Source organism: Molossus molossus, unplaced genomic scaffold, assembly GCF_014108415.1.
Source record: "Molossus molossus isolate mMolMol1 unplaced genomic scaffold, mMolMol1.p scaffold_m16_p_13, whole genome shotgun sequence".
NCBI lineage: Eukaryota > Metazoa > Chordata > Mammalia > Chiroptera > Molossidae > Molossus > Molossus molossus.
Genome location: NW_023425348.1, coordinates 34,269,104 through 34,293,527, shown reverse-complemented (window position 1 = coordinate 34,293,527; position 24,424 = coordinate 34,269,104). Strand labels below are relative to the sequence as shown.

At 35.3% G+C, this 24,424-nt stretch overlaps 1 protein-coding gene and 1 non-coding gene across 32 annotated transcripts in view; one reads left to right on the top strand and one right to left on the bottom strand.

Moving 5' to 3' along the window:
- Positions 1-24,424, bottom strand: part of PICALM (phosphatidylinositol binding clathrin assembly protein) — a 103,674-nt gene that overhangs the window by 48,058 nt on the left and 31,192 nt on the right. For all 31 annotated transcript variants that reach the window (XM_036259977.1, XM_036259976.1, XM_036259988.1 and 28 more), the window contains 6 exons: positions 21,208-21,283; positions 17,565-17,667; positions 11,510-11,603; positions 7,911-8,022; positions 6,035-6,141; positions 3,390-3,431 (listed from right to left, as the gene is read on the bottom strand). In XM_036259977.1, coding sequence (XP_036115870.1) covers positions 3,390-3,431; positions 6,035-6,141; positions 7,911-8,022; positions 11,510-11,603; positions 17,565-17,667; positions 21,208-21,283 — 534 coding nt within the window. The remainder of the gene's footprint in view (positions 1-3,389; positions 3,432-6,034; positions 6,142-7,910; positions 8,023-11,509; positions 11,604-17,564; positions 17,668-21,207; positions 21,284-24,424) is intronic.
- LOC118629174 lies at positions 2,909-3,022 on the top strand. The gene has a single exon (XR_004959414.1). It is a non-coding gene; the product is annotated as a small nucleolar RNA SNORA27 (small nucleolar RNA).

Here is a 24,424-nt window from a genome sequence, read left to right as displayed (position 1 = left end):
TTTTAGCTACCTAAGAATGACAATATTATTTTATTATATAAGCATGACCTAGTAAAGAGTATTAATAAACATAATCAAAAATATAAAAACTATAACTATGTAAACATAAAACATTTAAGAGGATCCTGAAAGTATTTAATTTTTAAAATTTTAACTTATTTGAATTTTAAATAGAACCACATTCCTCAAAGCTGAGATACTGTTGAGTATATTCCTGGTACTTAATAAGTACCTCCTGAGTAATTTTTGAATAATTATTGATCAATGAAACTGAAGACTAACATCAAGGAAATTAAAATTAAAATTAAAATGAGATACAACTTCTTATCAACTAGATTAGCTGAAGTTAAATAGACCAGCAATATCAAATGCTGGTGAAGATATGGAACACCTGTAACTCTCATGCAATATTGGTAGGAATACATCAACCTTGAAAAAGGATCTGGATGTTTTAATAAAATTACATCTAATAAATTACATTTAATAAATATACATCTACCTTAATTACCCAATTCCATTCCTAATTATTCACCCAAAAGACATAAAAGTATGTCTCCACAAGAAAAGAATGTTTTAAGTAGCTTTATTTATAACAGTAAAAAACTGCAAATAATCCGAAAGTCCGTCATGTGAAAATGCATGAACAAAATTGTGGTAAATTTTCACAATGGAATACTATGCAGCAATAAAGAAGAATGATTCAATGACATGGACAGATCTCAAAACACTATGATAAGCAAAAGACAGACACAAGAATAAATACTTGTGTGATTCCTTTTATATTAAATTCAAGATCTATTACATTATTAGAAATAAAAGCAGTGGTTTGTATACAGAGAACTAGGGAGCGACTAGAAGAGCACACAAGAACTGGGGGTGACAGAATTGATTTATATCTTGACTGGTGTGTTGATTACACAAATGTTTATAGTTATCAAACCTCATTGAAATCGATATTTACCTCAATTTAAAAAATAAAGACTAGCTTTTAAATTCTCAGGCTACATGGCAAATCTCAACTTAATATAAAGAGTTAATTACTTTCAAAAGGACACTTTTTCAATAATCTGAGAATTGTTACTATCTTTAAGGGAAGCAAATGCATCAGTGGTATTTAATTACCCCAAATATTGAGATACAGTGTTTCTGGATTACAGGGCTCTAACAATAGCTGGAAGAGGCAATACAAGCTAATTTTTCTAACAATTATGACTTGAACAATTTCCTTCATCCTATGTGTGTGTGTATGTATATATGTACATATGTATGTATGTGTGTGTATGTGTGTGTATAAAGATCTTAGCATAAAGCAGATACAGAAAATCAATTAAAACCAAAAATATAAGATTGTAACAATGACTTCTACTTTGAACTGAGAACACGTGCAACTCACCCAACCCCAACAAAATGTTTGCAAAATCTGCAGGCAAAATACTGTCCCAAGAGCTATTATCAGAGATAATGAGAATGTTGATGAGAGCAGTTAAATTTTAAAAAGGTCTTATAACACAACTGTGCTAGCTACTTTGTGTAAAATCACTGATTATGAAGAAGACACTGCTAGTATAGCCTATTTAAAAATAACCCAAGACAGTGAAAATTAAGTTACTTATCCAAGAACACATAACTGATACATAGCAGGAGCCGCCATAGGGTCTAAGGTATGTCTGACCAGAAAGCCTAGATATTAAATACTATGCTACAAAATACTAAATTTAAACTCTTAAATTTAGTATTCTGTAACATTTTTCTGAAAGTTTTAAATTGAGGCTTACAAATATTAAACCATGTTATGATCATTAAAAACAAACTATTTCCAAAATCCCTTCTAAATATATCTTGCTATTTTTTAAAAGTCAAATCCACATTGCAAAGAGTGAAGGAAATGTGATGCTTCACATCTTAAAAAGAGCAATTTATAACCAAGAATAAGTAATCTCAAATTTCCACTCTTGTGTACAACCACCATCATTTTCCCTAAAGTATAAATAGCTTTGTTGAAGTATGCCTTTGAAAATGTCTGCATCACTCAGAGATCATCAAGGAAGAGGGAGGGAGGGTCAGGAGGCTGGCCAACCCTAACCAATTTCAATACCATGAATAAAGTACAGACACATGCAGTCTGGCCTGAGGCTTATATATTTAAAACAAAAGACAGGTGAAGGTGAATGACAAATGGGGAATCTGAAACTGCCAAATCAGTTTATACTACATATTTTTCTAGCGATGACTCTTCTCACATTTAGCCCACAAAAATGTACTCAATCTTAATGAGGTCAATTTATCTCAAATGCAGTGTTTTATTTACATGTAACCCATAAGTAAATCTATTATGTACTCTTGGCCTAGAAATCAAAGGGATGAATCAGAACAAGTGAGTAGAGAGAAATACAACAAAGACCATTATTTAAAAGATGTCCCATAACAATTTAAAATAAGGGAAAAGAGTCTATAAAGAAGAGAGGTGACACAAATGTGACAAGGATAGTTTATGCCAAGTACTTTCACTCTTTAATACTCAGTAAAAAAAACAAACAAAACAGAAAAGGCCAGGAAAAAAAAATGCATGTTTAAAGTTTCTTTCCTGGACATTTTTTGAAGAAGATGATGATAAAAACAATGTGATAATAGCTAATACTGAATGCTTAATGATATGTTTTAGGTGTTAACTCATTTAATCGCCCCAACTACTTTATGAGGTGGGTATGGTAATTTCTCCATTTTAGAGATGATGAAACTGAAGCACAGAGAGTAACTTCCCTAAATCACAGGGCAAGCTAGTGACACAGCCAGGACTCACACAGATGAACAAAGCCTGCTCTCTTCTTCCAATATCATGTTTTGAGGTTTATCCCTATTTAATACTCCTACCTGAGTCAAATAGCCAAAGCAGAAGGTTTAAAACAGGAAACATAAATCCTGTATAAAATAATTTTCTATCTTCAAGTGGGGCAAAGGAAATATCCTTTTAAAACTCAAGCAAATTGGGTGTTTGTCTTGTATCCTGTCAGGGGAAACAAATTGAAAAAAAAAAAAAAAAAACAAATTCTCTATCAATAGTATAGGGCACATTTTTTCTTAAAATACCGTTCTCTTAAGTTCAGTTCTTTCTTCTGACAATGATGACAGGAAAGAGAGATTCAAAAGAATAAAGGAATGGTATAGTAGTGGCTAGCTCCACCAATATAAGAGGTGAGTAGATCACCCTCTATGGTCATAATATTAAAATACAATCATCATCACCAATACATCAAAATGTTAAAATCTGTCAAGAAAAATTACACTGATTTCCTTGACAGCATGAGCTGCATATTATTCATCTTGTGCCCTTCACACCACAGTGGCAAGATGTAGCAGACAGTGAATTGATATTATAAAAATATACTTACCTGTGAAAGGTCTGGTATATCACCTCTGTCAATTCCAACTTGCTGTAAGAAGAAGCAGCATTGTATTTAATAGATAAAATTATAACAAAAATGTTTTATAAATAAAAATTAGAAAACGATATTTATGACTAGTACCATGAACAATATTTTAGATAGACTTCTTTAAAATTAGAAAAGTATTCAATCTCCAAATTTATCATTCAATATTTCCAAGGGCGTATGTTATTTGATGGCTCTAAAAGTTGTAACAGGAGGAGAACTAAAGTTGGAAATTCAACAAGACTAATTAATGTTACCATCTCCATATTTTCCAAGCACCAGTACCTTGTCACAATCTGAAAAAAATCCATCACTTCTAGTTCTTATATGATAAAAACACATGGCAAGAATGAGAAAAGCTAACCACAAACAAGCTCCCTGGGGCCTAAAAAAGAAGTTAAAACACAAACCTGATGACAATAACTTTGTCTTCCTCCATAAAATATGCTTTCCCAAGCAATCACCATAGATAATTTTTAAAACCTATGCTCACTCCAATAAGCCAGGTTTTATACAAATGCCAACTGATACCTAACCAGAATATAATCATTTCCACAAAGCAATCCCAAACACACTTTCATGATGTTCAGGCACTAGATAATTTCTAGCAAAAAAAGATAAAAACCATTCCTACTTATTATTCTAGTACCCAAATTTAAAAACTGTTTCCCTCCCTGGGACGATGTTTCATTTTCTAATCATCCTTTCTTCTCAAGTAGAAAAGTTGATAAAATTATTCATACTGAGATCTTAATAGCTAATAAATAACATATTTGAAAAGGTTACTTGTACCTTTACGCCAAGAACTAAGATCTCATAATGAAATTACAATCCCAAAGACAGCCTCAGAAAAAAATATTTTAGGACAGGAAAGTCTTCTTATTTTTCAGATCATATGGAACAGATGGCCTAGTCCATCTCAGAGTAAGACCAACAGATCTGGAGGTAATTAAGGACTTAAAACTCAGTTCAGTAACTCTAACTATCAAATGCAAAAGACATAAGAGACCAAAGGGAACAGTCAGCAAATTAAAACTTATTTAAATTACAGTAGACTTTAAAAAATAGCTGCTTAACAACACAAGCTATTTTTTTCAAAGATCTCATCATCCTGTTGTGTTCATCTGCTAGAGAATAAAATATCACTATGGTAATAGAGCAAAAATCACCAACTTGCTAGTTTCAGATTAACTGCTTTGATATGATTGGTCAATTACAGCCTAGTGATCTGACAGAATTATCCTAGCAAGACATCTCTGGTGGTGATAGGTAGAGGGTAAAGAAAAACAATCAAAAACACTTTAAGAGCTGTATTTGGCCCTAGCCAGTGTAGCTCAATTGACTGAGCATAGTCCCGTGCACCCAGAGGGTGCTGAGGTCACTGGTTCGATTCCCAGCGAGGGCACATGCCCGAGATGTGGGCTTAATCCCCAAGAGGGGGTATGCAGGAGGCACCTGATCCATGTTTCTCTCTCCCATCAATGTTTCTCTCTTTCTCGCCGCCTGTTTTAAAAAAGAGCTGGTTCTGTACAACCAAGATAATGTCTGCAAGCATTACCACAACAATCTTCTGTGACTATTTCAGAGAATTATTTCTAAAATAGATTTGCAAAATTAGATTATCCTATAACCTACATTCATGGCTTTTATGACTGATAAACAATAAACACACTAAATTCACTTCTGCAGGGGAACAAAACATTATGAACAATGCAGCTCCAGTTGCAAGTCTCACAGGGAAAAGACTTGCACTAACACTGAAGAGTCTTTACCACATTTAACAGGATAAATCTTCTAAAATACAGGACAAATTCCAAACATAAAAATCGCTGCCACTACTGTGTGCCATCAACCTAATTTATAAATAAATAATTTAAAATAGATTACTTTTCAATATTCAATGTTGAATTAAATATACAGAATATATTTTATTCAATACTATATCACATTTGTACCATAAAGAATACAACATATTGCCAGGCCAGTGTGGCTCAGTGGATTGAGTGTCGTCCCATGGAGTGAGAGGTCCTGGTTCGATTCCAGTCAGGGCACATGCCCAGGTTGTGGGCTTGATCTTCAGTGGGGGGGTGTACAGGAGGCAGCCATTCAATGCATCTCTCTCACACAGATGTTTCTATCTCTCTCTCCCTTCCTCTCTAAAAAAATCAATACAGCCCTGGCCAGTTTGGCACAGTGGTTAGAGGGTCGGTGTGTAAGCCAATGAGCCACAGGTTCGATTCCGGTCAAGGGCATGTACCTCAGTTGCAGTTCATCCCCAGCACAGGTCAGGGTCATGCGGGAGGCAACCAGTTGATGTGTAGCTCTCATGTCAAGGTTTCTTTCTTTCTTTCTCTTTCTCTCTCTCTCTCTTTTTCCCCCACCTCCCTCCCAACTCTATCTGAAGATAAACAGAAAAATATCCATGGGTGAAGATTTTTTAAAAATCATTAAAAAAAAAAAAGAATATGAAATACTGATGTAACTGACTATATACCATACTATATTTAAAAATGTTTCTTTCATTTAGATAATGACTGATTCTTTTAAAATCCACATTTACAGACAAAAAAGGCAAATTAACAGATAGTCACTTAAAGACAGTTTACCTCTGCAACTTTGAGAAACTCTGAGATTCTTGTCATTCTGGTTAGAAACTTCTTATAGATGTCGAGACCTTCTTTGCACTGATTCTTTTTCATATCAAAATATTTTTCTGCCAAAAGTAGATGTAAAAATATTTTTACTCACATCAAAATATAACACTCAAAAAGAAAAAAAATAGCTCCAAAGAGATCATCTAGGTGTCAAAAACACACTCATCCTACAGAAAAAAAAAGTGTTAAATAAGCTAAGATATTTAAAGTGAATTAAAATAGAGATGCTATTATATTAAAACAGAGAAGTTACTTGATTTTACTCATATTATCAGTTTGTTCTACAATATTTCTTCCCTCATAACGAGGGAAGAAATATTGTAGAACAAACTGACAATACATATCACCCTTCACTCCATTTAAAATAGTACTAACTTCTATTTCCAAATATTCTAATGATATATTAACAAATATGACTACTTCATCATATCCAAATATCTCTTGGAAAGTTCATTTAAACTTAATATAGAAACATCAATAAAGAGCTTAATTTATAATAATTATTAAATGGAAGACTGTCCCTTCCAAAGTTTTGAAGAAAACACTCCATTCTTCACTTGTGAAAAAATAATCCCAATTTTCCTATTTCCATGGATTAAAGCATCCCTGAGTAAGTTCATGTTACCCCAGCCTATGAAAAACAAATTTTTTAAAAAAATATTTTTTCTTTATTGATTTTAGAGAGAGAGGGGAAGGGAGAGGAAGAGAAAGACAGAAACATTGATGAGAGAAAACGATTGGCCGCCTCCTGCATGGCCCCCACTGGGGATCAGGCCCACAACCTGGGCATGTGCCCGGTCTGGGAATCAAACCAGCGACCTCCTGGTGCATGGGTCGACACTTAACCACTGAGCCACACCGGACTAAAAAACAAATTTAAATAAATTATAAAAAAATAAAATAAAAAGGAGTGGAGGAAGAACAAGCATATTGGAGTGAACACATGTGATATATGATATTTGTACTTTGGCACTATTTGAAGACCATCACTTGTGTACTCCATCCAAATCACACTGTGGGGGGAAAAAACAACAACAAAGAGCATTTCTTGGCTAAATGAACTGCATTTCATATACAGTTCACTCCTGAACAACACTGGGGTTAGAAGCACCAATTCCCATGCAGTTGAAAAGCTGCATATAAATTCTGACTCCCCCAAAACTTAACTACTAATAGCCTACTATTTGAAAGCCTTAAGATAACAATTAATACATATACGTATTACATACTGTATTGTTAAAATAAAATAAGCCAGAGAAAAGAAAATGTTAAGAAAAATATATTTACTGTTTGTTGAAAAAAATAACACATATAAGTGGACCTGTGCTGTTTAAGATCGATCATATACCAAATACACAATAAATCACCACACAGTCCTAAAATGCCTCAAAACACCTCATTTATTAAAATAAATATTTAACGCATTTATAATAATTAATCAAACTAAGTTTAGAAAAAAATCAAATTTACCGTTAAAGTTCATTATGTAGTAAATTATGAGGAATTAAGATTTTTCCTGGACAGAAAAATTCCAACTTAATTTTTAAGGAGTTTTTGTATTTCTAAAAATTATAAAACTGATAGAAGAAAACACAGATATATCTAAAAAATACAAAGTTCATTCAGCTAAACATTGTAGTTGTAAAAGTATTTAATCAATTGGAATGTGTAACAGGTATAAAAATTTTTTCTGCAAATAAATTGTTACAATAAATGAATATATCTCAATAAATTTTTAGGCAACCTTAGGTAATAAATAAGACAATATTATTTACCTATATGACACAAGATAAGAAATAAAATGTCATTAAACTACAGCAATATTTACCCAATAGGTTAATAATTCCTTCATTGTACGCTGCAAACAGTCTAATGGCATCTTTGAACAAGAGCATGAAGGCAGCATTTATTACCCCATTTGTAAGTTCATTACTATTAACCTGGGGAAAAAAATAGAAAAAAAAAATTAGCTAATCTTTATGTTTTAGATAAGACTTCTTTCAAATTAAAATACAGTGAATTCAAATATTTAGGTGTATTAAAGAAAAAGACATGACTTCTTGTCATCAGACTTATAGCCAAAGAATGCAAATATCTTAATCAAAGAGTTCAGATTTATGTAAAACCCACAAGCAAACTAACATTCTACAACATTAAATTTAATTTTGAAATAAGTAGCTGAAAACAAAAGTACCTTTTAACTCTTGGAATTCCCAGGCTATATATCAAAAAATATATTTCAACATTAAATACTTCTAATTGCAAAATAAAGCCATTTCTAGGTAGATATTCACCTTGAGTTATGAAAGAGTTACTGAATATTTTTAAATCAAAAAGTATTTATTATATGGCTACTATAATCACCAAGTCACTGAGCTTAGCTAGGTATAAGATACTTTTTAAAATATATATACCTTTTCTTAGTATTACAAACAAAATGATCTTCAAAATGGTTATGATAATATTTTTGCCTCATTTGGTTACTGGGAGAATTAAATGACAGTATACTGAGTGTCAAGAGTACAGTACCTTACACATAAATGATCAATATTAGTATTATGAATTATGCTGTAACAAAAAAACAGCACTTATTTATCTATCTACTCCGAATAACTTTATTTTTATCTCAAGGAATTAATGAAAAGGATAAGCCAAATTAACTAAGGTTTTTTTAGATAACAAGGGTATCTAGTATATGAAAATTAATTTGTTAGGTATACAAAAGCATAAGCACAAAGTTAAATAGTAACCAACAAATTGGCATTTACAGAATATCTAACAAGGCTGAGTTCTATTATAGAGAGATAATATTATAATAATGCAAATGACAGACACTTCACAAAATAAAAAATACATATGACTAATATGTGAAAGAAGCTCAATTTACTTATCAGATAAATTAAGATATAATAATAAAATTAAATTACTGAAATATCCTTTCTTGAGCACCAGACCAGCAAGTATCAAAATAATCAAAACCAAGGTATTATTCAGTACGAATACAAATAAAGGAAAATAGGCACCTGTTGACAAGTGACTGGCTCAACCCTTTTGGAGTATAAATTGGCAGTATTCTAAAAATTTAAATGTTTATGTCCTTTGAACCACCAAATTCTTATTGTAGGCATTAACCCTACAGAAATAGGTTTATAAATGTGTAGATACACACATTATCTAACACACACAATTTGGTGCCCCCTCTCTTCTCTAGGTTTTTTTTTTTTTCCTGGTTTATTTTCTGGATTAAAAACAAACATATAAGCAAACAAACACAGAAAAACTACTATCAATAGGTATATCAAGTAAATTGTTACATACAATGAAGTACAACAGACATGAAAAGAATACAATATAGACACTGAAGAGAGTAATTTTATAAAGTGAAAACAAATTTCATGGTTGGACCCTCTTCTCTATTAAAACCAAAATAGCATTCAGTAGTTAGTTAATCTCCTATGTGTTCTACACTAGGGGTCAGAAAACTTTTTTTGTAAAGGACCTGATTGTATTTTAGACTCTGTGGTCTATATGGTCTCTGTCACAACTATTCAATTCTGTTATTACATCACAATAACCGCCACAGATAATATGTAAACCAATGAGCCTGGCCGTGTTACAATAACATTACTGCAAACACTGAATTTAAATTGAAATGAATTGTTACCTGTCAAAATATTTTCAACTACTTAAATATGTAAAAATCATTCTTAGCTCATAAGCTATACAAAAACAGGCAGCAAGTCATAGTCTGACTTGCTATGTTCTAGTCTATGAAGCACAGGATTCATTTAATGAATATTTACTGAAGAGTATCTATGTGCCAAACACAGGACAATGGAGAAACAGCAGAGAAAAAGCAGACCAGGTGCCTGTCCTCCAGCAGCTTAAAGAGTATCAACAGCACAAGTTAAAGGAAAAATCAATTTCAGCATGAAATTATCAGTTCCATTCACTAATGTGCACTTATAAGCTCTAAAATAAAATGTCTTAAAATAGATGACCCCCCCCAAAAAAAAGACTTAAAAATATTAGTATTTAACATATTACAAATATAAAGCTGGCAACTTGATTTAAGTGATGGTAATTAAAACAAAATTTCTAGGGAACACAATGCCCTTGGGCAACAGCTACAAAACAGGCTGTTATAAGCATATTTGAACTTCTTATTTCTTAATAATCGTCATGCTTTGAGTCCTACCAAGCAGACAAAAGTAAAATACTAAGTTGGCTATTACTAAAGAAAACAGCCATACATTTTTAAAAATCTAAACCATTACCAAAAGAAGGCAGATTTTTCAGATCAACCCCTTCACCTCTCCATCACTTACCTTCTTTCTTTCTTTTTTTTTGGTTAATTCTCACCCAAGGAAAATTTTCCATTGATTTTTACAGAGTGGAAAGAAGGGAGGGAGAGGGAAGGAGAGACACATGGATTGGTTGCCTCCTGCACCTGCCCCACCAGGGCTAAGGATCAAACCTGCCACCCAAGTATGTGTCCTTGACTGGGAATCGAACTTGCAACCCATTGGTGCACAGACTGACACTCTAACCTCTGAGCCACACCAGCCAGGGCTCCATCACTTTCTTTAGTTTATATAGTGAGCAGGTCATATCCATGGGTTCCATATCTGAGGATTCAACCAACCGTGGATAGAAAATATTCAAGGGGGAAAAAGTTACATTGTTGCTGACATATACTAGTAGTTAGGCCTACAATGGTTGTATCTGTAAACATGTACTGACCTATTTTCTTGTCACTATTCCCTAAACAATAGAGTACAACTATTTACAGAGCATTTACAGCGTTTTAGGTATTATAAGTCATCTAGAGATGACTTAAATAAAGTATATGGGAGGGCCCTGGCTGGTTTGGCTCAGTGATTAGAGCGTCGGCCTGTGGTCCAGAAAGACCCAGGTTCGGTTCCCGCTAAGGGCACTACCTTGGTTGCAGTTGGTCCCCGGCCCTGGTTGGGTTGTGCAGGAGGCAACCACTTGATGTGTCCCTTTCACGTCAATGTTTCTCTCTCGCTCTTTCTCTTCCTCCCTCTCCCTCCCACTCTATCTGAACAAAAAATAAAAAATGTCCTCGAGTTAGGAATAAATAAATAAATAAATAAATAAAGTATATGGGAGGATGTGCATAGGTTATATGCAAATATTAAGCCATTTTATATAAGGGACTTGAGCATCTGCATACCCTATCATTCTAGAGCTAGAGAAGCACACCCAAGAAATCAGAGTAAATCTAAAACAATTATAAAAATGGAAAGTAATCTGATTTGGGCCTACATTTATAGAAAACACTTAGCCCAAAAGAATAGTGTGAGAAGTAGAGTCTATGAAAACATTAAAATAAAAATTCTGACCAATTATAGGGATAATATTTTTTAAATCTTAAATTATAAAAGATTTGCACAATCAACTTACATTAAAATCAAGGAGGGCATCCATTTGATTTTGAATAATAGGTACTGTTTTTAGGAGTTTTTCTGTGTTCATTGTCCTCATAACTCCATCAGCCCTGTTTTAAAAAAACAATTATATTTGTTATTAAATCTACATTTCAAACTCTCATCTGGTTCTCTATTTAAACAGACAAGTTGCTATGAAATGTCACATATTTTTAAGTCATTATTGAACCTGAAATCTCAAGCATAAATCATACAGAAAAAAACAACAACAGGAAATATTTACATCTATCAAGGTGCTCATTTAAAACTAAAAAAAGATATAAAACAAGAGAAATAAAAATCAAAGTTTACATTATACAGCCAGGTTTATAATGCACTTTTCACGTGAGACATGCATCTGATTCTCACACCACTCATGTGTGGAAAGGGCTGTTTTACTATTTTTTTTTTAACTTACAAATAAAATAATTGCCTCAAATGACTAGACAGTTAGAACCTGATGGAGCCAACAGTTAAACTCAGATCTTGGTAAGCACTGCTTTATTTGAGGTATTTTATTCATTACTCACAAACAGAAATTGCTTGTTATATAGAAAATTATAACTAAAATTACTTTATTATAAAATAAAAGACAATTTTACCAAGTCATTCTAATTTGACCATTAAAAATAAGTGATTAAGAGGAATGTTTTTAATAAAATATATTGTTAAATAAATCCAAAAAGATTCCTTTAGATATTTCTAAAGATAGAGAAATATTAGCAGTACCAAATAAACTAGAATTTTACAAAACTAGTAACAAAAACACTAGGTACTGTGGCTAAGGTACACAACTAACACTAAGTGCTTAATATATATCAGGCTCCACATTAAGGACTTGATGTTTTGTGAATTTCTCACAAAAATCCTGTCCCATTTTATAGGTGATGAAATTTTAGGTTGTGAGGTTATATGACTGTCTACGGTCAGAGAACTAATTAATCAGTGGTAGGATCATTATATAAACCCCACCACATTAGACTTCAAAACCATGCTTTTTGTAACCTTTTGACAGAATAACAAGGCACTTTCAAAAAGTGTACAAGCTTTCCCTAATTTACAAATAAATCATATTTATAACCAGCTGCTCCACCCTGAGTTACCTACTTCAATCACAAACCCAGGAGCCAGAAAAGCAACAGTAATGCTTTGTGCCACACAACAGAATTTAAAGAACAAACTCTGGACTGCCTTAGGTAGGCAGCTACTGTCCAACTTTAGCTTCAGTCCAACAACTCTCTCCAATAAGTCAAGTTAACCTCTCAAATACTAAACTACATTGATCAGTATTAGCTGCTGGTGTTTGGGATAAGGTCACCATACCCTCATTGCAACCCCTTCTTTATTCTTATCCACATTTCACACACTCATTTTATCAGTAGTCATTTAGTCCCCAATACTCATAGCAGCACTATACCCAATTGCCAAAAAGTAGAAACCACTCAGCTGATGAATAAATAAAATGTAGTGTAGTCCATACAATAAAATGTTATTTAGCCATAAAAAGAAACTGATCCATGCTACAATGTGAATACATATGCTAAGTGAAAAAAAAAGCCACACACAAAAGGCCACATAATGTATGATTCCACTTATATGAAATGTCCAGACTAGGCAAATCCACAGAAACAAAAAGTAGATTTGTGGTTGCTAGGGCTTGGAGGAAGAGGAAAATAAGAAGTGATTACTAATGAGTTTGGGGTTTCTTTCTGAAGCAATGAAATGTTTGGGGGTCAAGATGGCAGAGTAGGTAACCACAGTACTGGCATCATCCCACAACCACATCAAAATTACAACAGGATACAGAGAAGCCATGTCAGGACTGGTAGGAAGGGTGGTGACACGGAATGGGTTGGTCCCACCCACGTGAGGCTGTTAAAAATTGGGAGGGATATCTCAGCTGTGGAAATCTCCCAGGAGCAAGGAGGCCCAGCCCTCCTGCCCCCAGGCTCCCTAACCCAGGGTTCCAGTCCCTATAACTTCTTGCTGTGAAAACCAGAGGGAATTGCAGCTCAATGAGATGGAGAACTTCTAGAGTCCCAGGTGTTCCTTTTAAAGAGGCCCACACTCAAACTTACTTGGACTCACTTACTCTGAGTTCCAGCACTGGGGCAGCAGCTCAAAAGATGTTGGGGACATATACAGAGGAGAAAGTGAGCTGTGTGGCTTTGGGGAGAAGGCTGGAGGGGCAGCTGAATTCCCAGAGAAGTGCTTGCAGAGGCCATTGTTCCTTTGCTGAGCCCACCCCCTGCAGGCACAAGTGGGTAACATATCTGAGTCTCCATCAACCTGACTAACCCTGTTCTCTCTGCTCTGGTGATTCCCCGAGAAACCACTCCACTCAACTCTCGGGCCCACCAAAGCCACTTCCAGTGGCTTTTCCAAACGGCCTGTCTTTTGGCTCATGGTGCAGACTTTTCTAAATTCTCTCAAAGGTTCACAAACTCCAAGCAAGCAGTGTCTGGCCTCAGTATGACCAGAGGTCCAGCACTAGCAGCAGCTGGACTCGGTTCAGAGCTTGGCCTCTCTCAGGAACCTCCAAGCCTAGCAACAGCCATCTGAAGATCACTTTGTAGCTCCTGCCAGGTTGCCCTGGGCAGCGCACAGGAGTGGCTAACCTTGGTCTGCAATCCTGGGAGGACCCAGAGTCAGCACACCCAGCGGCCAGCTTCAGACCACACTGAAGCACCACCCAAATACCTCCACAAGTGATACACTCAAGAGGAAGACTCAGTGGGCACCAAAGCCCCGCTGAAGGAAGTTCTGCTCCATAGAGTCAGACTCTACACAGCAGCTCCTCCACTGTAGCCCTGGCCAGTCCTCCTAGCCAATTGGCCGGGATGGGGGGGCAAGGGTCAAACCCACCCAATGAGGTGTCAACAGCAATTAAGGCTCAACTCCAATAGGAAGGTGCACACAGCCCACAGAAGAGCACAACTGAAGTGCTCGGCTCTGATGGCCGGGGAGGCTGCTGCCCCAGTGATGGAACTCAGAGTAAGTGAGTCCAAGTAAGTTTGTGTGTGGGCCCTTTAAGAGGAACACCTGGGCCCTGGCCAGTTTGGCTCAGTGGTTAGAGTGTCGGCCTGCGGTCCAGAGAGACCCGGTTCGGTTCCCACTAAGGGCATGTACCTCAGTTGCAGTTTGTCCCCGGCCCTGGTTGGTCGTGTGGATGGCAGCCACTCGATGTGTCCCTTTCATGTCAACGTTTCTCTCTCTCTCTCTCTTCTTCTCTCCCCCTCCCACTCTATCTGAACAAAAAATGGAAAAATGTCCTCGGGTGAGGATTAAAAAAAAAAAAATAAGAGAAACACCTGGGACTCTAGAAGTTCTCCATCTCACTGAGCTGTAGGTATCCTGTGGGGCCCAGGACCACCCTACCAAGACTGGGAGACATAGCAGATCTACCCGATACACAGAAACAAACACAGAGAGGAAACCAAGAGACAAAGAAACATGTCCCAAACAGAACACCAAAAGTCCTGGGCCAGTGTGGTTTAGTTGGTTGGAGCAACATCCTGTACACTGAAAGGTGGCAGATTCAGTTCCCGTTTAGAACACATACCCAGCTTGCAGGCTTGAACCCCAGTCCAGGCATGCAGGAGGCAACTGATTAATGTTTCTCTCTCTTTCTCCCTCTCTCTCTAAAGTCAATTTTTTTATAAAAAAGAGCAACAACAGAAAGAACAGGAGAAATCTCCAGAAAAAGAAGAACAAAATTAAATGGAGGCAAGCAAACTACCATATACAGAGTTCAAAACAATGATTATTAGGATGCTCAAAGAACTTAGTAAGACGACATAAGAACCATAAAAAAGAACCAGTCAGAAATGAAAAATACAACAGAAGGAATCAACACTGCACTAGTTGAAGCATAGAACTGCATCAATGATTTGGAAGACAACGTAGCAGAAAACACCCAATCAGAGCAGCAAAAAGAAAAAATAATTTTAAAAAAATGAGGATTGTTTAAGGTACCTCTGGGACAATATCAAGTATAATAACAGTCGCATCACAGAGGTAGCAGAAAGAGAAGAGAAAGAGCAAGGGACTGAGAATCTATTTGAAGAAATAATGACTGAAAATTTCCCTAACTTGGTAAAGGAAAAAGACACACGAGTCCAGGAAGCTCAGAGAGTCCTAAACAAGATGAACCCGAAGAGGCCCACACCAAGACACATACTTAAAATGCAAAAGGTTAAAGACAAGGAGAGAATCATAAAAGCAGCATGATACTTTCAATAATAAAGATATATTAAAAAAAAAAAGTCAGCAAGAGAAAAGCAGGTAGTTCTACAAGGGAGCTCCCGTAAGACTGTCAGTTGATTTTGCAACATAAAGTTTGCAGGACAGAAGGGATTGGCAAGAAATATACAACGCGATGAAAACCAAGAGCCTACAACCAAGATTACTCTTATCCAGCATGGATATCATTTACAGTCAAAGGTCAGATAAAGAGCTTCCCAAACAAGAAAGAGCTAAAGGAATTCACCATCAAACCAGTAATACAAGAATGTTAAAGGGACTTCTTTAAAAGAAGAAAATATGAATAATAAAGTGGCGATAATTACATATCTATCAATAATTACTTTAAATGCAAATAGATTAAGTGTTCTAATCAAAAGATATATGGTGGCTGAATGAAAACAAGACCCTTATATATCCTGTGCACAAGAGACTCACTTCAGATTGAAAGACATACAGACTGAAAGTAAAGGGATGAAAAAAAGATATTTCATAAAAATGGAAACAAACAAACCAAAAAGCTGGTGTAGCGATACTTATAAACGACAAAATAGACTTTAAAACAAAGGCTATAACAAGAGACAAAGAAGGACTCAGGAATTTCACTTCTGGGTATTTTTCTGAGGAAACTCAAATCACTAAATCAAAAAGACATATGTCCATTGCAACATTATTTATAGTAGTCAAGATATAGAAGCAACCCAAGTGTCCATCAATGAGTGAATGGATAAAGAACTGGTGTGTATGTGTGTGTGTGTGTGTAAAATAAAATGACTCAGTCAAAAAAAATAAAATAAAATCTTGTCATCTAAAACAACATGGATATACCTAGTACTGTGCTGAGTAAAATAAGTCAGAGAAAGACAAATGCCAGATGATTTCACTTATATGTAAAATCTTTTTTTTTTTTTAAATCCTCACCCGAGGACATTTTTGAATTTATCTTCAGATAGAGTAGAGGGAGAGAAAGTGTGTGAAGGAGAGAGAGAAACATCAATCTGAGAGAAACACATCAACTGACTGCCACCTACACGACCCCCAACTGGGGCCAGGGACAAACTGCAACCGAGGTACATGCCCTTAGCAGGAACCGAACCTGGGCCTCTCTGGTCCGCGGGTAGACGCTCTAACTGCTGAGCCAAAATGGCCAGGGTTTATATGTAAAATCTTAAAACCAAAATAATGAATAAGCAGAATCAAAACAGACTCATAGATACAAAGAACATTTTAATGATTGTTGAATGAAAAGAGTGTTGGGGGATGGGTGAAAATGATGAAAGGATTTAGAAGTACAAATTGGTAGCTACAGAATAGTCATGGTGATATAAAGTATAGCATAAGGAACATAATCGATAATATTGTAATAACTATGTCTGTGTGTACTACTTTATCAGGGTGATCACTTTGTAAGTTATATAAATGGCTAATCACCCAAGACTAATGTAATACTATATGTCAACTGCACTTGAAAAATAAAAATTATTATAAAAAATGCTGTTTTGAGATTTGATAGTAGTGATGTTGCACAACTTTGTAAATATACTAAAAACCACTCGACTGTAAACTTTAAAAGGGTAAATTTTTTGTGCAAACTCGATCTCAATAAAGTTGTTATAAAATTTTAAAATCCTAGTGCAAAAAGTATCTGATGTACATCTTCAAGGAAAATTGAAGTTCTTTTTAAACTGGACTGAAATTCCATAATTCATAATCGATTAAATTTTATGGTTTACATTTTTAAATATTCAAATCCATTAAAGGTCAAGAAAAAGAAATAAATCTTAACTCACCCTCTTTTTACTTTCGTGAAATCAAATGCAACTTGTCTGTAAGAAACTGCTTTTTCATTTAGATATCTACTATACCGCCTAATAAATGTGGACATGTCATATCCTGTAAAAGAAAAGAAAAAAGAAAAAGTTTTCATAAATGATTAAAATGCAAATTTTCTTAGAAAAACAACTCGTTTCATCCAATGACCATGTCCTGATGTTCCAACTCAGTTTTGTGATGTACATTTAATGGCTAATGAAAATTAGAATCTCTAATTTAAAATCTCTCAGATTTCACATTTTTAAGTTAGGTATGTCAGATGTGACTTTGAAAAACCTTCCCCCTTAGAATTTCACTAAAAAAATAATTCTGCTCTGCTTCTCATCATCATTCCTATCTTTTATTAGGAGTTAGAAAAACACGTTCTCTTACACTTCTTAATAACCTCATAACTCAAATTTAACATCCTATGGAACCACAACTCCATTCCTCAAATCATTAAAGCAAGTGCATAATTTTCATACTTAAGAAATTATTAGTTGTATATTATTTAGAACAACCATAACCATGTACGGCAACCGTATTAACAAGCACAGAAGAGCCCGGCCATTGTGGCGCAGTGGATTGCACAATGACCCATGGACTGAGGGGTCCCAGTTTGATTCCTGGTCAGGGCACATACTACTCGGTTTTCGGGCTTGATCTCCAGTAGGGGGCGTGCAGGAGATAGCCACTCAGTGTTACATCCATGTTTCTCTCTCTCTCTCCTTCCTCCTGCTCTAAAAAACTCAATAAAAAGATGATGGGTGTTTTTTTTTAAAAAAAGCACAGAAGATAACTGTATAGTATGATGAAAAAATGTCAATATGTAAGTTTAAGGCATAACAAAGAAACAATTGTATGTTTTCAATAAAACTTTCTAAATGAATACCTAAATTATTCTAAGGTTTTGTTTCATTACAACCATGAGATCTGAAAACTTCAGCAACAGTAAATCTAATCAATATTATAAAAGAAAAAAAATCTTGTATTTTTATTATTGCTGACGCTGACTCAAGGAAGTCTATACATTTTTGTTCCTCATTGAAAAGCAGGTCCGTTTTATTTTGGCTCATCTTCATCTAACAAATTTAACTTTACTTATTATCTCTGCTACTTCAAAAAGACCATTCAGCCCTGGCCAGTTTGGCTCAGCGGTTAGAGCATCGGCCTGCGGTCCGGAGAGACCCGGGTTCGGTTCCCGCTAAGGGCACGTACTTCGGTTGCAGTTTGTCCCCGGCCCTGGTTGGTCGTGCGGGTGGCAGCCACTCGATGTGTCCCTTCACGTCGATGTTTCTCTCTCTCTCTCCCTTCCTCTCTCTCCCTCCCACTCTACCTGAACAAAAAATGGAGACATGTCCTCAGGTGAGGATAAAAAAAAAAAAAAAATACAAAAAGACCATTCAAAACAACCAAAAAAGAAAATGTAAAGTGACTGGATTTAACATAGTCACCAGTGCATGTATACAGCAAATATTTCAATGCCTACTAAGTGCAACTGAAGAAAAACTAGTGAACAAAATAAGAAAGAAAAAATATCTGCTCTGATAATTCCTCATAGACACTAGTATATTTGATAAGGTATTACACATTCACATTCCTCATCTCTTTAGTTCACACTATTCCCTCTAATAGACTCTATCCCTCTACTGGGGGAAATACCTCTCATCCTTCAAAGCTCAATCTCTGAAACTTTTCCTGAATATTTTGTGCTCCCACATTATTTCTACTCCAAGTACAGCTCATAGCTATTAGATGTGCACAGTATCTAACTCACTAGACAAGAAGCTTATATTTACATAAATAAATGTTAACACCCAGTATACATTTAGTAAAATATATGACTCCACCCAACAAAATACATCAACAATCAAAATTATTTTTCAAAACCACCACTGAATTAAATGTTTTTAATTACTGTTCGTCTTATTTGTATAATCTCTTTAGAATACAAACTTTAAATAAAAGGCCTAACAACTGTTCTCTACGTAAAAGGAATGCCAGTCTTAAAATCTTAACTCTTAGTTGAATGAAACTGAATAAGGGGAGTAGCAGAAATAAAAAGATGAACCAGCAGTTTCTTTCATGTCCCCCCAAACAGAGCAGTTCCAGTTTTATCTATGGTATAAATCTTAAATAGCTTCTATTTAAGATTTTATGTGAAAAAGAGATTTCATTGCTTAATTTTTTTCTTTAACTACTTAGAGTACTATATATTTCAGTAAAGTAAAATCAATCCTGTAACACTTGTTCTTATGTATAGATTACAGATCTTCCAAAATCTGTATAAGATAGGGTATTCAATTCATTCCAATTAATACTTCCATCTGCCAAAAATAAACAAGTACCGAACTGGACAGTCTCTAACTCAAACACAGCTAGTCACTAAATTCTATTGATTGTATATGCACAAGAGCCACAATTTAGGTTCTCATTAACTCTCCACAGAATGACCGAAATGATGACCAGAACAGTCTTGATGTCTTCAAGACTTCATTCACTCTAATCCAACCTGCACTGAGCTATGATGCTTTCTTTATTACCCACATTTCCTCACCCCTCCTCCCTCAACTCAAAAAACTTCTCTGATTTCTCATTGCATTACAAAATCCCAACTCTATCAAATTCTTCTGTGCCTGATTTTGGGTTCCAAACAGCTTCTTGATGGCTATCTGCCACTACATAGTCTCCAATACACATCATTCATACATTCTGTTCACATTAATCATTTACACTATAAATCTCAAATACCCCATGTTCATTCACATCCATGTGTATCTGTGTACGTTACTTAAGCCAACTCATGTCCCTAACCATCTTTCAAAACCCAGCACAAATCTCACCTTCTCTAAAGACATTTCCCAGATAGAGCCTTACTGTTTGATATTCCCAAGTCACTTGGTATATCTTTTATGAGTTTCTTCCTAGAGTTGACATTCTATAATGCTAACGAACGTTAGCATTCTGGAACTAAGTACAACAGATCCCATTAAGACAGAATGCGCATGGAATGCTACAACACTAGATTACAGCAATTTCAAGTTACTAAAAGTAAAATAAGATAAAATAACAGGTGTATCAATGAGCAATTCATCTGAATAAAACACTGCTTACCTTTGCTACTAAATGTATAATATCCCCAACTACATTTTTTGCACTAAAGCATAAAATAATAACACTAACAATGAAAGCAGATACTTACACAAGATACTTCTTGTGTGCCAGAAATTGTTAAGCACTTTACATTTATTAACTAGGTTAAGTCTCATGACAATCTTATAGGGCAGGTGCTATCATTATTCCTGATTTTACAGATGCACAGAGGTGAAGTATCTTGATCAAGTTCATGTAGCTAGTAAGTGGTAGAGATGGGATTCAAACCCAGGTAGTCCAGTTCCAGAATCCATGCTCTAAATGACTACCCTATACTGTTTCTCAAAGAGCTGTAGGCATCAAGTAGTCAAGTCCATCCTAATCTTCACATTAAAATACAGTTTTTTCTTCCCTACAACTACTAAAATGAGGTTCCTCTACAGCACATGTTCCAAAAGACAGAGTTCAACTCTGCAGTAATCATCACATGGAGTCACTCTTGATATCCTATAAGTAAATTGTCTTTACCTTGCAATCCACTTTTATCCAAAAAATTGCTTAAGTTAAACAACGTGTTTCTTGAAGCCAAATACTGAATAAAACGCTGAAAAAACAAAAACAAATAATTACGTCAAATTAAGGTACTGCCATTAACAAACTCTAATTTGAGAAAAGTGGTTAATACATTTCATTAAGTTTATCTAGTTTAAATTTCTCATCCTCAGTCTGCCTATTAAGTAGCTACCAAACCTAAAAACACATATTTTTCATCAATACACAAGAATTTATTAAGGCCTAATGCCCACAGCAATTTAAGTCAAAATAAAAAGAAATAAGCACATTTAAACTGATATCAGTAATTTTGCCCTTTTTTGCAGCATAGATGGACTACAACTAATCATATTCAGGTGGCATTTAACTTTTTAAAAAAGCAAAAATACTTACAATCATACAAGAGAACAATATTACAGACATCCTCTTACCCACTGTCCAGATTAAACACATTACAATATTCACTTTTGAGCTTCTTTTAGAATCAAAACAGCCCTCGCCGTTTTTGCTCAGTGGTTAGAGCATCGACCCGCAGACCAATGAGTCTCGGGTTTGATTCCAGTCTAGGGCACATACCTTGGTTGCGGTTCGTCCCCAGCCCTGGTCGGGGTCATGCAGGAGGCAACCAGTCAATGTGTCCCTCTCACATTGATGTTTCTCTCTCTCCCTTTCTTTCCCTCTCACTCTATCTGAAGATAAATAGAAAAATATCCTCAAGCCCTGGCCGGTTTGGCTCAACGGTTAGAGCGTCGGCCTGTGGTCCGGAGAGACCCGGGTTTGGTTCCCGCTAAGGGCACGTACTTCGGTTGCAGTTTGTCCCCAGCCCTGGTTGGTCGTGCGGGTGGCAGCCACTAGATGTGTCCCTTTCACGTCGATCTCTCTCTCTCTCTCTCTCTCCCTCTCTCTCCCTCCCACTCTATCTGTACAAAAGATGGAAAAATGTCCTTGGGTGAGGATAAAAAAAAAAAAGAAAAGAAAAAAGAAAAATATCCTCAGGTGAGGATTAAAAAAAAAAAAAAAAAAAACACCTTTAATCCCGTTCTTTCTCTCCCCCTCTTTAGAGTCAATCACTTGTCTGAGTAGGTATATATCATTCCCACATTTCTGTAATTTTACTACATATATAAGTATCTCTAAACTGTATATAATTTTATTTCTATTTTAAATTTACAGAAATATCATATTGTTCTTCTTTTCTAATGTGCTTTATAACAACTTTTCCCAAGAATTATTCTTTTAAATGATGTTCTAGAATTATAATGAGCTACTATAATATTATGTATCATTCTTTTACGGATATTAAAGTTCTTGCCAATTTCACTTTTATTAACAATGTTTAATTGACATCTTTGTACTTGGTCTCTGTGTGCAAGCATACAAGAGTTTCTCATGATACATGCTTAGGGTGGAATTGCTGGGTCAGCATGTATGTAAAAGTTCATCTCAAAATGCCCTCCAAAATGCTTACCAAATAACATTATCTTAACTTCCAATTCCATACAACCTCAAAAAAAGAGAGCTAAAAAAATTCCTTTCGATTTCACTTCTCCTTAAGATTTCCTTTTTTTTAAGTATGCAGAGGGTTACCATCAATTAGGATATATATCATCACTCTCAATTCAAAGTTGGTGATCTGAAATCACTCTAAACAAACCCACCAGGATTTTGAAAAACAGCTTATAAATCAAAGACATATCTTTCATCACTTATCCTAAAACAACCTGTTCAAAATGGCAGTATTAGACTCTGATATTCATAAACTCTATTAATTCTTTGTTATGAGGGTCTGTCCTGTGCATTACAAGATGTTTAGAGGCAACCCTGCCCTCTACCCACTAGGTGCCAGTAACATTCCTTCCAGTTGTGACAAACTTCCTCTGGGTTGGGGGTGGGGGTGGGAGGAGTGGAAGAAGTCACTCTCCTCTTCTGCCCTATTTGACAACCACTGTTCCATGGTATTCCCAACACCACAGCAAAGATCCTATGCATACTCTCTCAGACTAGTAACAATTGCCAATGCAAAAACCTGAGGGTTGCATAAACTCGCACAAAAAATGAGCAGAGCACTGAATTTGTCCTAGCTGCTTAAGGGAAAGTACACAAGAGTTTATCTAAAAACTATAATGAAATACTATCTTTCTCTTCCTGTCAATCAATTGTAAGAAATGACAGTAAACTTTGTTTCTTTGCCTTTATCAAGCTTTGCTTCTAGTATTATCTTATTTACAGTCTCCTTATCTGGCAGCAGTTGGTTACATTTGTAGCTTTTTCTTTTTAAAGAATAAACTACAGTTGACCCTTCAACAATGCGGGGGTTGGGGTGCAAACCCCTAGAGCAGTCAAAAATCCATTATAACTTTTGACTCCCCCAAAACTTAACTACTACTGGCCTACTGTTGCCTTACCAATAACATAAATAATCGAACACATGTTTGCATGTTATAGGTATTACATACTGTATTCTTATAATAAAGTAAGCTAGAGAAAACAAAATGTTACTAAAAATCTTGAGAAAATACATTTACAGTATTTTTTGGAAAAAAAAAAATTCACATATAAGCAGACCCATGAAATATAAGCCCAGGTTGTTCAAGGGTTAACTATACTTTGTAAAAAGAAAGTGAAAAATACATATAAGCCTGATATTCCTTGGACTACATGATCATGATTTTAAGCAAACACATTACTGATAAAAGTAATTATCCTAAGTAGGGCACAGACTGACATCCCTCAGAAGAGGGGATGGGGGGTGGGGGGGTGGGAAGAGATAAACCACAGAACTTATATGCATGTATGCATGACCAATGGACATGGACAACTAAGCCGGGGACAGGGTGGAGGGGGGGTAGGGTGGGGGGTGCCAATGGGGTAAAAAGGTAAAATATCTGTAACAAAAAAAATAAATAAAAATTCATAAAAAAAAAAAAAAAGTAATTATCCTAGTTAAGATCAAAATGTTTCAAGTTACAATGGAATTAATATATCCAAGCATTTCTACTGACACTGTATACTGGTTATAATAAATTAGAAAACAACTGAGTAACATATGGCAGTATATGTCCTAAAAATGGTCAGGCCTATTGACTAAATAATCATGTTTCAGGTAACACTTCTGGAAATAACTCTTAAAACTTAAAAACTACAAATAAAATCATTCAATGTGGTGCTGTAAGAGTGCATAATAAGAAAACTA